Source organism: Anomalospiza imberbis, chromosome 1 (genome assembly GCF_031753505.1).
Source record: "Anomalospiza imberbis isolate Cuckoo-Finch-1a 21T00152 chromosome 1, ASM3175350v1, whole genome shotgun sequence".
In the NCBI taxonomy this organism is placed as follows: Eukaryota; Metazoa; Chordata; class Aves; order Passeriformes; family Viduidae; genus Anomalospiza; species Anomalospiza imberbis.
Window position 1 is genome coordinate 121,283,241 of NC_089681.1, and position 14,761 is coordinate 121,298,001.

A 14,761-nucleotide genomic window follows, 5' to 3' on the forward strand; every position below is an offset into this window, starting at 1 on the left:
GGCTTGGTAAGATCCTCAGAGTGGGGATCTGTTTCCAACTTCCGCTACTGGAAAGCTCCAAAAATAATGGAGACTGGTAATGGGAAAGGTAATTGGGCAAAAATTACCCACTGCTAAGAAAAGTAGTGGTTACTTTCCTTTTTTATTTTCAAAACTGAGAACCAAAATCTAGTGCTTGTAATTTTAACTGCAGTGCAGAAACAAAACAGGGAAAAGGGAATTAGTTGGAGCCCACATTAGATTATTGGGAATGTAGTAAGGGCAGCAGTTCCATAGTATGTGCCTATCACAAGAAAATTAAGAGATCACACAAGAGGGGTGCCTGAATGAGTAAAAATTTCTCTTGAAACAGTCTCTGAGAAAAAGCTGTGAGGGAGAGAAACTGTATTTATTTTGGCAAATCTGAGATCAGATTTTGTTTTGTGTGTTTTATTCCCCTTGCAGATTCTGATACCGGAAAATAAGTGAAATGAGCAAAGGAGTTGGTAATTACTGTAAGTTTGTCTGCTAGAATCTGGAAATTATAAAGTACTGCAGGTTGCTCCAGGCTATAAATCCTAACCCAAAGCCACATGCAAAGCCTTGGAAAATTGAAATGCTACAATTGGGTTTAACCAGCCAAAAAACCCCAGCTACTGAGTCACTCTGACTACACAGTCAACAGTTAAAGGATGTATTGCAGCCCCCTGAGGAACATATCAGAGGAATAAAAATTTATTAAAGCACATGTATAAACAAGCTTTGCCAACACTTGTAAAAAATCTTTGAAATTATTAATAGAATAATAAACTCATTTAGAATGGCAAAAACCCTTTAAATTATCAAGCCCAAATGTTAACCTAACACTATCAGGTCCACTACTAAACCATCACCCAAAGTATTATGCCTATTGAAAATAAAGGAACTTATATTGAAAACAACTTTTCATTTTTTCTTTATTTTAAAGAAAAGCTGTTTACATGGCTGACAGGAATCCACTCCAATAGATGCCATCCTAGCTCCCCACAAAACTTTTAAAATTGTCTTGATGGATACAAAGAATGACTAAACTCTGTTAGGTCAGCATTTGAAAAATACTAAACAAAACAATGGTATTTTATGCAGATTATTTTGATATGGAAAGGTTGTAACTGTTATAATTATTGTCTGAATTGGAGTATTGAATATCCAATAAATGTGTGAAACACAGTAATATGAGAAATGGGGCATAAAGTAGGGGGAAAAAAACAAACCTATGCATCAATATCCTTCCCTTTAATGTAATTTTTTTTTGGAATCTCAGTTTTCAGTGAGAATTGATAATCATCTTTAACTAAAGAAGACTTTATGACTTCATTTGGCTGGTGAAGAAACCCAAAGAGCAATCGCAAGCACCAGCATTTTGTTTAGCCATGATGTTTAACTGCTGTCATACTCTATTATCACCTTGGTCTATGGCAGCTGCTGTGGGCCAGGGTTTGGGGGGACACAGAGAGCAGGGAACCCACTTGAGCTGTGGGTGAGACTACACCAGGTCTGACACCCTCCAGAGCATGTGACACACCAAACTGCTCAACAAAATCAGTCCCTAGGACTCCTCTGTGTACCTTCTGTGACCCAGCACCGGGCATGCACTTCTAATCCCCATGGATGTGTGAGCCAAGGGTTACACTGGGTATGGCAACCAGGCTGCAGCACAGTTCCTGCTTGGTTAGCACAAACACGGCCAACAGTAACCCTCTGTAAAGATTTTAATGTCCTCCCATTAAAAAAACAAAACAAAACAAAATAAAAAAAACCTGTAACAACTCAGCAAGTATACTAATTAGAGACTTGTGCATTTACAAGGGCATAGTAGTGTCCTTCCTTGGCCAGTAGCTGGCTGTGGGTGCCCTGCTCAACCACCCTGCCGTTCTGGATCACGACAATGATGTCGGCTGTCTGCACGGTGGACAGGCGATGAGCAATGACGATGCAGGTCCGACCTTGCCGGGCGTTATCCAGAGCTTTCTGGACAATCTGTCCACAGAGAACACGACAATACTGTTAGTACCTGAAAAGGCTTCCCTTGTCCTAGGAACTACCTTTGATTTCTCACTCTCTTATCTCCTGAATACATGCCCCACAGATACATACATGTCAGTGCACACAGGACACTGTACTCAACAGGATTTCTCACTGAAGTCAGTGAGCCTGATCAAACAAGTGTGGGACATGGAAAAATGGGTTCTTGAGCATCCAGCTTGGGTCAGAACACAAATTCAGTATTTACCATCAAATACATCTGATAGGAAGACAATTGAGGAGTATGAGATCAGTGTGGGGTTTTATACTTAAAATTTATTTTTTTTTCTACTTTTTATTCAGTAAATATAAATATCTTTCTAGTATAGTTCAATTCAAACCTTTCAGGTGGAAAAACCACTGTGATACACCTGACTTGTTTCACAATTGACCATTTGTAGAATGTTTGCTTTAATTTTATTCTACAGAAAACAACTAGCCATGTACATAGGCGTAAGTATTTCACATCATAATCATTATTCACCTTTTCACTTTCCGTGTCAAGAGCAGAGGTAGCTTCATCCAGAAGCAGAACAGCAGGATTACGAACCAGAGCACGGGCAATTGCTATTCTTTGTTTTTGACCTCCAGAAAGTTGTGTTCCTTTCTCACCCACCCGGGTATTATATTTCTGGATGTTAAAAAATAAAAAAGATCACTAGTGAATACTGTTAGAGAAGGAAGTTTAGAAAAGTAAAATTTATTCATGGTTCTAAAAGTTAAGCATTTTAATCTCGAAAGCAAGAATAGTGCAAGTGGTTTTAAGAAAGCTAAGGCTTTATAAACATCTCTAGTACAAGCAGTTGTATATACAGCCACACATATTCATATCCAGTCTGAAAATTTACCCCCTCAAAGGCTGGAATAGGTCTTAAATGGTACCAGAAGTGAGGCATCCAAAGAGCACATAATAATAAGATTAACAAACAATTTAATTCTTACTGACATATACACAAAGAATTTGAAGTTACATTTCTTGTGAATTAAGAATCTCAAACATTATTAGTAGTAATGAAAATTAAATATTTTTCAACATTATTGCTTCAGTTTCAGGTACCCAGAACTACAGTGAAAACAAGCTATCAAAGCATTTTTCTTGTTAGAACCAAATTCTTGCCAGGCATGAAGGTCAAATGCCTTGCCATTCTCTTTTGATTTACTATCCCTTTGTATTTACTAAGAAATCCTTGTGCATATCCATTCAGTTAGAAATAGACTTCTTTCTTTAACTATTTTTTTAGAAAAATGTCTTTTTCAGAGTATCTTGAAGAGTTTCTATTGTCAAAGGAAAAATATACTCATCCCCCAGTTATTCTGGGTTGTCTACCACTGTAATAATGAAAACATTGGCTTTTTTTTTTTTTCCGAACAAACTAAAAAGGATTTTAAAGCTTGAAACACACTGACATTTTAAAGCATAAAGGCTATTATTTTAGGGGAAACAAAAGTGAGCACTACCTAGATATCTCTATATCATTCCAAATATAAAATCTCACTGTGAAGAGAACATCACTATCTCTTACCTCTGGCAGTTTTTCAATGAAGGCATGAATATTCGCTGCTTTAGCTGCTTCTTCAATTTCCTCCTGACTAACCACCCTACTGTTGTCTCCATATTGGATATTTTCAGCAATGCTGCAGTCAAACAAAATGGGCTCCTGTGACACCAGGCCCAGCCTGGACCTCAGCCATTGTAAATGCAGAGATTTGGTATCAAATCCATCTGCTAGCTAGAAAAAGCAACAGAAACACGATGCCAAGCTGGCTACTGAACTCATCCACACATAGCTACTGTAAACAGGAAACATGAATTCTAAGAGAAAGCCCATTATGTGTTATTTTACCTGATATAATCAAGTAAATTTTTTGCATGCTAAATGGAAAAGAACCAGCAGAATAGGTGAAATATTTTCCTGCATTGGTTTTTAATTTTTTGTTGTTTTGCTTCCATTTGCTAGGAAGCAGAAACAACCTGCAGGTAACAGGTTGTTCTTGTGGTCCTTCCAGCCCTACTGACCACAAGAAGCACCAGGAAGCTTATGGAATAGCCTGCCCCTTAAAAAGCTGAACACAACAATAAATATTCTCAGCTGTAGGTCTTTCGATCTTACAACCTCCAAAGGAGGTTTCTTTCCACTTTTTATACCCATTAACAAGCCCATTAGGACCTCCTGATGGTGAGATTACACTTGTGTTATCTGAAGCATGTATCTGTGTCCCTGATGTGTTAGTTCACATAAGCAAGAAAACTTACACACTGACAAGCAAGATACATTAGTGTTATGGCCCTGTTTGACCAGGGTGTGAGGAGCCTTGGGGAGGAAATGCAGTCAGACATGGTCATTCCTTTCCCAGGCAAGATCTGTGACCTGAAGAAGCACATTTTGCCAGCATGGATGCCACTGCTGGGACATGTGGGCAAATGCACAGGACAGGCAATGACAGGGGTTTGGGAATTGTCTACAGATCCACTGGAGGCACAGCCTCCGCAACTCACACCTCTAAAAAAAGGCATCTCAACAGAGGGACTACCAGGCTTGTCAAAAGCCTCTGAAACCTTGGCAGATATAGAGTTCTGTAGATCTAATTACTATTAATAGCCACACAAGTCTATTCTTACCACTTGTCCTTCCACAGGGTCATAAAATCTCTCCAGGAGCTGAATGGATGTGCTTTTGCCACAGCCACTGCTTCCTACTAATGCCAGAGTCTGTCCTTTTTTAACATTCACATTGAGTCCTTGCAAAACCTGAACTTCTGGCCTTGTTGGATATACAAAATGGACGTTTCTGAATTCAATGTTGCCTTCAAAATGGCTCTGAAAAGCAGTAGAGAGTTCACATGCTCATTTTAACATTTATTAGCCTTAACTATAACAACACTTGATAAGACTTGGTTATTAAAGTGAGAGATCCAAGAAAGTTTGGGAAGGTGTTTTCAAAAGTACTTTTGAAATTCTTTTAAATGACATATTGGACTGAGCATAGTATCACTAGTTATAGGATGATCTGTAAGTCACTACATCCTTCTGGAGTTTTCTGCATCTCTTATGTCTATTTCTCACTTCATCTTTGAAAAGAGTATCGCAGAAGCACAGAATAAGCTGAGATGGAAGGGACTCTCCAGGATCAGAGTCCAACTCCTGGCCCTACACAGCATCATCCCCAGGAATCACAGCATGTGCCTGAGAGCATTGTCCAAAGACTTCTTGAACTCTTTCAGGCTTGGTACTGTGACAGCTTCCCTGGGGAACATGTTCCAGTGCTCAACCACCCTCTTAAGAAAAGTAGAAAATATCCAGATTTTTAATTTCTAATACATTAAATTAAGATGCTTCTACTTGTAATATAAACTGTATCATTTGCTTTCCTGATCTTACCCTGCAGGTAGCACAATTTGAACAAATGTAACACAAAGTCAAAATCAGAGATTAAGATAGCAGAGCTAAATTCTTCAGTAGCTTATCCACGAGCACAAAGGACAAGCTGTGTTTAAAAAAGCAGTGATAATTAATTAGACATCCTAGACAGGTTGATATTTAAGCACAAGTGGAAGAAAGGGGGAACATGCCAAGGCTGTCCTGTTCTTTGGTGTATGAGCCAGCCCCCTGTACATTGCCAGCAGCACCACTAATACTATGCTCTCACAGTAGGCAATAACCTAATTTGGTGGACTCAAACATTTGCTTTGCTAAGTCATAGGCATCACTGGCAGTTAAGTCCAGTCTACACTAAAAATGTTTTCACTTAAGTTTTATTTTACTGGAGACCTCCTGCCAAGTCTTTCAATGTCTGTGTCAGAGAACCCTGGTTCAAGAAAATACGTAAGCATGCTCAGAACTTTAAAGGCTGAAAATCCTGTATACAAGTTTGAAGTTATAGAAAACTGGATTACAGCTTCCTGAGTAGGAGCTACCCTTTAAACCTACATGGGAAGTTAATTTTAAATTTAGATGAACCTGGATGTGCCATTGTAATCCTTCCAGAATATGTAAATTGAAAGCATTACATGCATAAATTTGACAAGTGCAGAGGGCAGGCTCCTTAATGACAATTTTGGTTTAGAAGAAAGACTCTTTGGAGAATTTTGGAATGTTTCATGATTTATACTTTTTATTGTTTGTTGCTTGTTGTCTTTCGTCCCCCAACTTTAGAGCAAACTAAATTATTCATTAAACTTGTTTTGACTTCACAAGAGCCCATTTTTAATTGTAAAAGTTTTCACAGATGGAATAGGATGGCTTTTGGCAAAGTGCCTGTCTGTAAAGGAACTAATCGCTCTTATTTACAAAATAATTAGAAAAATGCATTAGTATTTTATTTCTCCTATAAACTCTTACAAAGACAACAAAACTTTTATTGGAAGTGACATTATCAGTGTTTTCCTGAAGCCATTTACACTGTGAGTCAGTAGAATGAAAAGATTTTTTTTATCATTTAGAGAAAAACTACCTTAAAGGACATACACTTTTGTCTGAAACCCAGAAATAATATGGTCCCTAAATAAGCCAGTATCACTATTTATATAGTCTCTGCTTTTTTGACAGAACCATGGAATGATTTGGATTGGATGGTGCCTTAAAGAACATCTAGTTCCAACCCCCCTGCCACAGGCAGGGACACCTTTCACTGGACTAGACTGCTCAGAGATCCATCCAGCCCAGCCTTGTACACTTCCAGGGACTGGATATTCACAACTTCTCTGGGCAGCTCATTCCATCCTCACAGGATTTTTTTTTTTTTCTAGTATTTAATCTAAGTCTACTCTCAGTTTTAAGCCAATCCCCTATGTCCCATCATTACATGCTCTTGTAACAAGTCCCTCTCCATCTTTCTTGTAGGCTCCCTTCAGGTCACAATTAGGTCATCCAAATTCAGCATCCTTTTGTGAAACCCTAAGAAATAGGGACCTGTGAATACAATTGCCAATAAGAGATAACTACTAATTTAGTCTGTTACAACCTTTTTTCCTCTGAAGAAAGAACACTCCTTCCAAAAAAATACACCCAAAACCCCAAAGAAACATCTCCAATGTCCTGCCAAGCTCCCATACAAAATGACACCAACCCTTACCAATTTTTCACCTTGTTCACTGTAACTGTCAATTAGAGGTTTTCTGTCCAAAAGCTGAAAAATTCTTTGAGCTGACGTTCGAGCTTTGCCATAGTCTGGTGCCATGGAAGAAGACTGACCAACATTCATAGCTGCAAATATGACAGAAGAGAAGACTCTAAAAAGCAAAGGACAAAGCGTGATTAATTCCAGGTAGAACAATGCATTCTTTTCCCACTGTGTGAAACATACCTTCAGAATAAAGCTTTTTAGCATCTTTAGGTTATGATATTTCTGGAGCTCCTCACACTCCAAGATGTCATCCAGTACTAGGAAGGTCAGCTTGCTCCCACAGCTAGTTTACAGCTGAACAGCATTATCATATCACTTCTCTTTTTAACATTCTCTGCCTGGAAGGGACATCAAAGGGCAAAGGCTTCTCCAGAGTAGATGTGCTGATCTTGCTGCTCACTTTTGCTGTTTCACTGCCTAAAGATGTACCTTTCCCCAAAACAGCCCTTATGCCTAAAGAAAATTTCCAACCAGACTGAATTCCTGAATGCCCATGCCCCATTACCTCTTGTACTTTGATAAAATAATTTGCATGCATTGAAATCACTACACTGTGTACTAATTTTGATCTTTTTTATGTTTTATAAAGTATACTCACATAAATACATTTTCAAAGTTGCTCAGACAATTAGCAATGAGCCATGCTCCAAATCTGAAGACTGCTGCATTAATAAAGTACTCTGAACATTGAGCTATTCCATAGGTAAATCCATAGAAAGGGGCTTTTCTCAGAGATTTTCTGATAAAAGAAGAGATTTTCCATAAATTGTAAAAGAGAAACAACAGACACTTGTTGGGGGATAGCCAGACTTCTGAAATAAAATTTTCAAGCAATCTGGCTCACCCTCAAAACCACAACAAATCAGCCCACAACACACACACTCAGAAACAATCCTTGCCAGACCCTAAGAGCCCCATGCTTCATGACATAGAACCACCCTTAGGACAGAAAGCAATGAAAACCTTGATCCTCAGTTATGTAAAATTGAATTCCCTTCCATTGCTTTTATAGCAGGACAGGTCACTAGAGTAGTTAGCTAAAATGAAACAAGTTAATAAGTACTCCATATGACCCATTTTATAAAGAAAATAAGCAGGCTCAAGCCTGGCCTGAAAGCTGCCTGCAGGCTTCTACCAGCTCATCCCATCTGAGCAGAGCATGGACACATTGTTGGGTATCCCCACTAGAATTCAGACTATACCACTATTTCTCAGTCTGTCCCTCTGGAAGGGTTTAATTTTCTGTAGCTAATTGTAACACACACCAAATAAGAATCTGGTGAACTCTGTTCTCATTGTTTAGGATAGTCTCAGAGGAAAAGGAAATCTCCTTTCTAGTTTGAGCTGTAAATCAGACCTGTGACAGTCCAAGCAAGCATCCTGCCCAAATCTAGGCTCTTAGCAGTTCACCAGACATTGAATTTTAACACTATTTTGGCTGAGAATAGATTGTGCAATACATCGTTTTCAATTCCTTCTTTTACATTAGAAGCAATTTAGATTTTGGGCTATTTTATTTAAATAAAATGGAGCTAGAAACATCTGGCAACTGTAGTGATTCAAATGCATTTCAGTGGAGAAAAGACAGTGGGGAAAAGACAGTGGAATGCAGTGGATCAAACAAGGGAAACGTATGAAGTTCTTTTCAAGGTTTCAAAGTCATAGTGGGGGAATAAAACTGGTTTATGTTATAAAGGGTGTGGTGGAACTGGCAGTTCCTAAATTAAGTAGCATCAGTGCAATACACTGACATGGAGTTAACATATATCCTATACTGTAGGCAAATACAATATTCTGTAACACATGCAAAGAATGCAGTTTCTAAAGTGTTTTCATAACAAAAGACAAATCCTGCCAATGTTTTTTTCACTCTACACTTAATAATGTATATTAAAATATAGAGGCTATACAAATTCCAAAGCTATATGAACAGCTATTTATATCCTTCCTAGTCTTTAGGGTATTGGCTAGGTTCCAAGAAAGGTATTTACAGTAAATCTGAAAGACTAAAGTTCAATGTAAAGAAAAAAAACCCACCTATATGTATGATTCAAACAAGCGACATATCTTTCATAAAATGCTTCTTCCTTGGTCAGTGAAGCTACAGTTCTTATGTTTTCAATGGATTCTGTTGAAATCTAAACAAAGATTGAACAAATTAGAGGTAATCTCTTACAACTGCAATCTGCAAGATATCTTCTGAACACTTGATTTCTTCTCTAGCATTTATTATTTTAGATCAGAATGTGCTTGTTTAAGAGTAGGGATGAAGGTGAAGAAAAGTACTAAGCAATGAAATTATTCATCAGCAGTGTCTTCCCTAGCTCATGGATTGTGGCCCTCATGAATTAAACCAAATTTAATAAAATGGGGACGAGCACGAGTAATCTGGTCACGGCTTACTCTTTTGCATGGACTGCTTCTCTCTCCTGGAAGAGCACTATCAGGTGAGTGAAGGCAGTACCCTAAAACTCTTGAGCACATTAACGGCTTGCCTTTATGACAGAACAGAAAGGTTAAAACACTTCTGGCTGCAGGAGAGGAGTGTAGAGCCACGCTGCTTACCCTAGGCACCAGTGCTGAGGCTGCTTCTGCTGCAGCTGCCACTGCCTAGAAATCCACTATGGAGGCTTTCATATGCATTTTTATATTTTAATTTGAAGATGGTTTGTGTTATCAGTGTTTTGCTTTCCTTGAAAATATATAAATATTCCTCTAAACATCCTTCATTTATCTTGGACAATTGAGCCAGCTATAATATAACTACAATGTTGTCCTTAAAAGTGATCTCACACAGAACTCTGTAGTTAAAACTGAAGAACTTACTCTTCCAGCCTCTTCCAAAGCTTTTTGATCTTCTGCAGCATGACCAGACATAAAGCTGGCACTCACAGCATTTGCACCAACAATGAAAGGAATGCAGGCCAGGATAAGCAAAGTTAGCTGCCAGCCATATACAAATGCAATAATGATGGCAGTCACAAGGGTAAAGACAGTCATAGTCATCAGTGCAAGTCGGCTTCCAGTTGCCTAAGAAAACCCCAGAAACCCCCCATATATATGTAATTAGATTTTTAATTTTTATTGCTTAAATTGCCACTTCAGATTGCTGTAGTCAAGGCCAAAGGTTTGGCTGGAAAATGAGACCATGTGCGACCACATGTGTGGGCATTATGCACCAACTTCTGTAACTGTTCCTAGAGATTCCTCACACCTGCCAGCATTCAGGCCTTCAAGGGGTATTAATGTAGACTAGAGAGTTGGACATGACAGATGTTTGATGAAATGTATCTAGGACTTCATATACTACCCAAGGTAGAGAAAATTGTGACCACTGTGACAGTAGGGCGAGTTGGCAGTTTGATGTCCAGCATTAAGCAAGAGTGGCTTGGTTCTAACAGCAGCCAACCACTGAGACCCTCCACACTAACAGTGGTGAAAAATATTCATCCTTAGCTTCTTAGATTGCTGCACTTGAGGTTGTGTTCTTAGAGAAAAGAACTCTGAATCTGGCCACCCTACAGAAATGTTTTATCTCAGTGGGATAATAAGTAGGAAAGACTAGCTCTGAAGAATTTTCACCTCCTGCCAGCCTGTATAACCTTTTCACCAAAAACTTTTTAAAATGAGAGTTGATTAACATCCAGAATCTGGGTAAGGTCTGATCTGCCGAAAGAACTTCCGCAAATAGACCTGTAGAAATAGTTCATCTTCCAGACCTTGGCATGATGCTAAAAATAAAACCTCTTGGGTGGGAAGCAAATATTCTTCTTTCTTTTGCCAAAAAGCTTCCTGCCCTGAAAAGACTTTTCTTGTTCAATAAATTTAAAATATTAACAATTAAACCAATGCCAAGGTGAATTGTTGCCATATGTTCTAGGGGTTGCACATAAAGATGAATTTAGAAACTTCATCCAGTGCAGCATGAGGCATGGTACTGACTTACTGACATCTGGTACTCCAGACATCACGATAACGCTGGACATCCATTCATGCCTTAGTTGTTTTTTGTAGTTAGGGAACTGTGTGCACCCCTCCTTTTTACTGCCCTGACAGGGTGATAGACTTCATTGCCACTGAAGCAAAAAAACTTTAAAAGATGAAGATGACTAAATTTTGTCAAAGGCTATTTCATCCCTGCAAGCCTGCAAAGAAGGAGGGCTGGAGAGAAACAAAAACCTATGGAAACTGGAAAAAGTAGGGATTAAAAGATTATTGATGTACAAATATGAATGGGGAAAAATACATTAGTAAACCTTTCCCCACAAGTCCCGCAGTGATTTGCTTTTCCCTGCAAAGAGACAGAAAGAAACAGAAATGTTTGGCAGATTGTCAAGTTCTGTGGATGAGGTGAGAATTTGAAGGAACTGTGCAGAATTTGCCATATTCTCTCACCAGTGTCCAGTGACCACTTCTCTTATACCAGCTTCTTGAATAGTTCTCTTCCTTGGCCGTTGTCCTCTTTGGCACTTCTTAATTGTGCTGGTCTATTTCTTGCTGTTTGTGAAGCACATTTTGTGGTAATGGGAAGAATTCTCTTCACTGAGGTCAGTAAGTGTTTGTATCCTCTGCAAATGCAACCTCTTTGTGGCATTCAGGTGACACCCATAACATGGTGTAAAAACCTAGGGTCCAGTGACTCTAGTCCAAGCATATATGCATATTTCACTTTCCATGGTGAAATGGTCTACAGTTATATATTTAGCTTAATGCTTGCAGGGAGGTACATGAAAGGTACATGAATATCTGCTGGATTTTTGACAGTTGTAAATTATCAGCTGAGAAACCATTTCCAATGTGTCTGTAGCATACTATGTAAAGGCATCTACCAGTTTGTGGGGTAGATTTCCTACTTTGTTTTCTGAAATAATCTTGGAGTTCCTTGCCAATTGCAATTAATATTTTTAAGGAAAAAGACATTTGAAAAATACACATAAAAGAATCAACATACGCCTTTAACTTGGGAAGCATCTGTAGCAAGACGAGTTAGCAGAACACCAACAGCATTTTTCTGGTCATCATACCATCCAATCTCCTGCAAGAAAATATACTGATTTTTCTTTCAAAAAATTACATGAAAGTACAAAACAGGATGTCTGAGTGAATATTCTCTCTGTGTAGTCAGCATTTCTAAGTAAACGAAAAGAAAATGCTTAAAAAAATATTATTCTTTTGTGGACATCTAATTGTTCATAATCAAAGTGTTCTTGGCTGTGTTGTTTTCCCGAAAACATTTAGAAACTTTTGTTATAGCCCCCATTTATTTAGACATTCCTTGGTCCTGAAGTGGTTAACTATTCTCTTACAAATTACCTATCCCATCAGCTACAGAATCATATAATATCCTGAGTCAGAAGGGACCCACAAGGATTTGTACATACAGAAAGGAAATGAAGTTTTTTTATTTGCAAAGTCTATGGTAGGGTTCTTTCTGCTTCCAATCACCAGTTTACTGTCTTCTGGTCCCTTTCAGAGGTTTCTACATACACACAGGTTCTTGTCCACACTCATTTCTCTGCCTAATTCATACCTGCTGAAGTAATGCTCTGAAGGACAAAGAGCGCAGTCTCATTGTTAGGGTCTCCCCAGACTTCCCAAACATGAATCCCTGGAAGAGAAAAACCAGTCACATTTTCTTATCTAATGCTGTAACTCTGTTTATAAATCTGCACAACAAAAGCAATCACACCAAGAAGCTCAACAAAAGCCATCACACCTACAACCCCCTGTGAATATATATGTTCTGGGAAAAGCATAATTTATATTCTTGAACCTGAAACTTGATTTTCTCACAGAAAGGAAGCAACATAACAAAGAAGGCATCTATATATTACATACTTGTATCATAACCACCCAAGCAAAGGGAGATTAAACTTTTCTGGTCAATCTTGTGCACACAGACAGCAGCACTACAAGCTAAATCAACCTGTCTAGTGATTGACCTCCCTACCCTGACTGTGACCAGAAACATTCACTCACAGCAGTCATACCAATGGATCTGTATGATGTGGACATCAGTGATGCAAGCTTTGAGAGCACAGGAAATTATGGAATTTACTCGATGGTATGAAAAGAACTGTCTGCAATGGAAAGAGTGAGTCTGCTTTATACTTACTTTGGCAAGAGCCTATAGACTAGTCAGTGAGAAATATCACTATTAGCTTTGACTTTTAAGACTAGACCCTCAACTTTGATTTGAATCATGTTGAATTAACATTTCATTCAGCAGATTATTTAAACCAAGAGCAAATATAGACATATGTCTTTAGGTAAACATTAACATTAAACCTGCATATCTCAAGAAAACCCTGGCACTTGTACATATTTTTGTCAGCTCTGATTGGTTTTTTACTTCTCAGATTGTGTTGATATGATTTATACCTGCAGTCTGCTGGAGAGTTCAGAGCTTTTAAGATTTCAGTGTAGTGACACTTACTTGGATTATGTATGCTGCTAAGATAATCACTCCAAGTAAAAGAAATATTAAAGATAGCAACACAGTGTATTTACTCCTTTTTTCTGGATCTCTTTCTTGAAAAGCCTATGAAAAGAAAAAAAAAAAACCACAAAAATGAGTTCATAGACAAGCATCCATTACATAAGCCAGCCTTCACCTCAAGAAGCTCATCTACTTAATTTCTTTTAGCAAGTATACTGGATCCTAAAATCAGTTTGCAGTCAACTTTCTGTTGAGGACCCAGTAGATAGTTCAACTTTCCATTTAACCTACATCGCACTAATTTGTTCTCCCAGATCCATCAATGTTCCTCCTTCTCTCCGCTAGTGCGATGCATCCTCTGCTTCTAGAGAGTCCCTTCAACATTTTTCACTGGATGTATTTATACGAGTTAATCCCACTCAGAGACTTCCATGGAAAGAAATGAGTGGTTAAGCATGAAGAAAGCTCAGGACTGCAACTCCCAGTTGCAAAAAAACCCCACCCAAACAAAACACCAAAAACCACCCCACCAAAAACCCCCAAAGAAACAAAACAAAAAAACAACACCCCAGCCAAAAAAAGAAAAAAAAAAAAAGAAAAGAAAAACCCAAAAAACTTACTCCAATGATTTTGCCAAATATAACTGCAAATGCAGGATGGACTGCACCTATGACAGCAGCAGCAATCACTCCCAGCAATACATAGAACCACTCAGGTTTGTTCAGAGCCAGAATTTTTAAGTAAGGCACAGGAGGAAGATTTTCTTCCTACAGGAAAAAGTTGTAAGTTTTCCTTGGAAAGTTGCAGAACATAAAATTCTCCGACAGTGGGTGTTCATTAGGCCTTGAGCAGTGAACTGTCTTGGTAAAATGCTGAAAGCCCTCTCTGTGCACTCAGATCAAGCAAACATGCTGGGGATTTGCGGCTTTGCTGTTTCATGTCCTAGAACATCAACTGCACTGTAAAAATTTGTAGGCAAAAAACTTAACAAAAGGCTAAGTCAAGAGGGGAGAGGGGTCAGGACAGTTCACTGAAAGTCAGATAGGACTGGTCACCATGAATGGCAACTAACATTTCAATCATTATAAAGAACTGAATGTCTCACAGTTCAGAGGCTAGAAGAGACCCTCCAGCTAAATGCCAGTGGGCTGGAATT

At 38.5% G+C, this 14,761-nt stretch overlaps 1 protein-coding gene across 2 annotated transcripts in view; it reads right to left on the bottom strand.

Annotated features, from left to right (window-relative positions):
• Positions 1-947: 947 nt before the first annotated feature.
• ABCB5 (ATP binding cassette subfamily B member 5) overlaps positions 948-14,761 on the bottom strand; it is a 33,380-nt gene continuing 19,566 nt past the window's right edge. For both annotated transcript variants that reach the window (XM_068209267.1, XM_068209261.1), the window contains exons 17-28: positions 14,226-14,372; positions 13,603-13,707; positions 12,697-12,774; positions 12,118-12,201; positions 9,993-10,196; positions 9,204-9,304; positions 7,765-7,905; positions 7,116-7,272; positions 4,664-4,861; positions 3,567-3,773; positions 2,528-2,674; positions 948-1,998 (exon numbers count right to left, since the gene is read on the bottom strand). In XM_068209267.1, the coding sequence (XP_068065368.1) occupies positions 1,801-1,998; positions 2,528-2,674; positions 3,567-3,773; positions 4,664-4,861; positions 7,116-7,272; positions 7,765-7,905; positions 9,204-9,304; positions 9,993-10,196; positions 12,118-12,201; positions 12,697-12,774; positions 13,603-13,707; positions 14,226-14,372 (1,767 nt within the window). In that variant the 3' untranslated portion in view covers positions 948-1,800. The remainder of the gene's footprint in view (positions 1,999-2,527; positions 2,675-3,566; positions 3,774-4,663; positions 4,862-7,115; positions 7,273-7,764; positions 7,906-9,203; positions 9,305-9,992; positions 10,197-12,117; positions 12,202-12,696; positions 12,775-13,602; positions 13,708-14,225; positions 14,373-14,761) is intronic.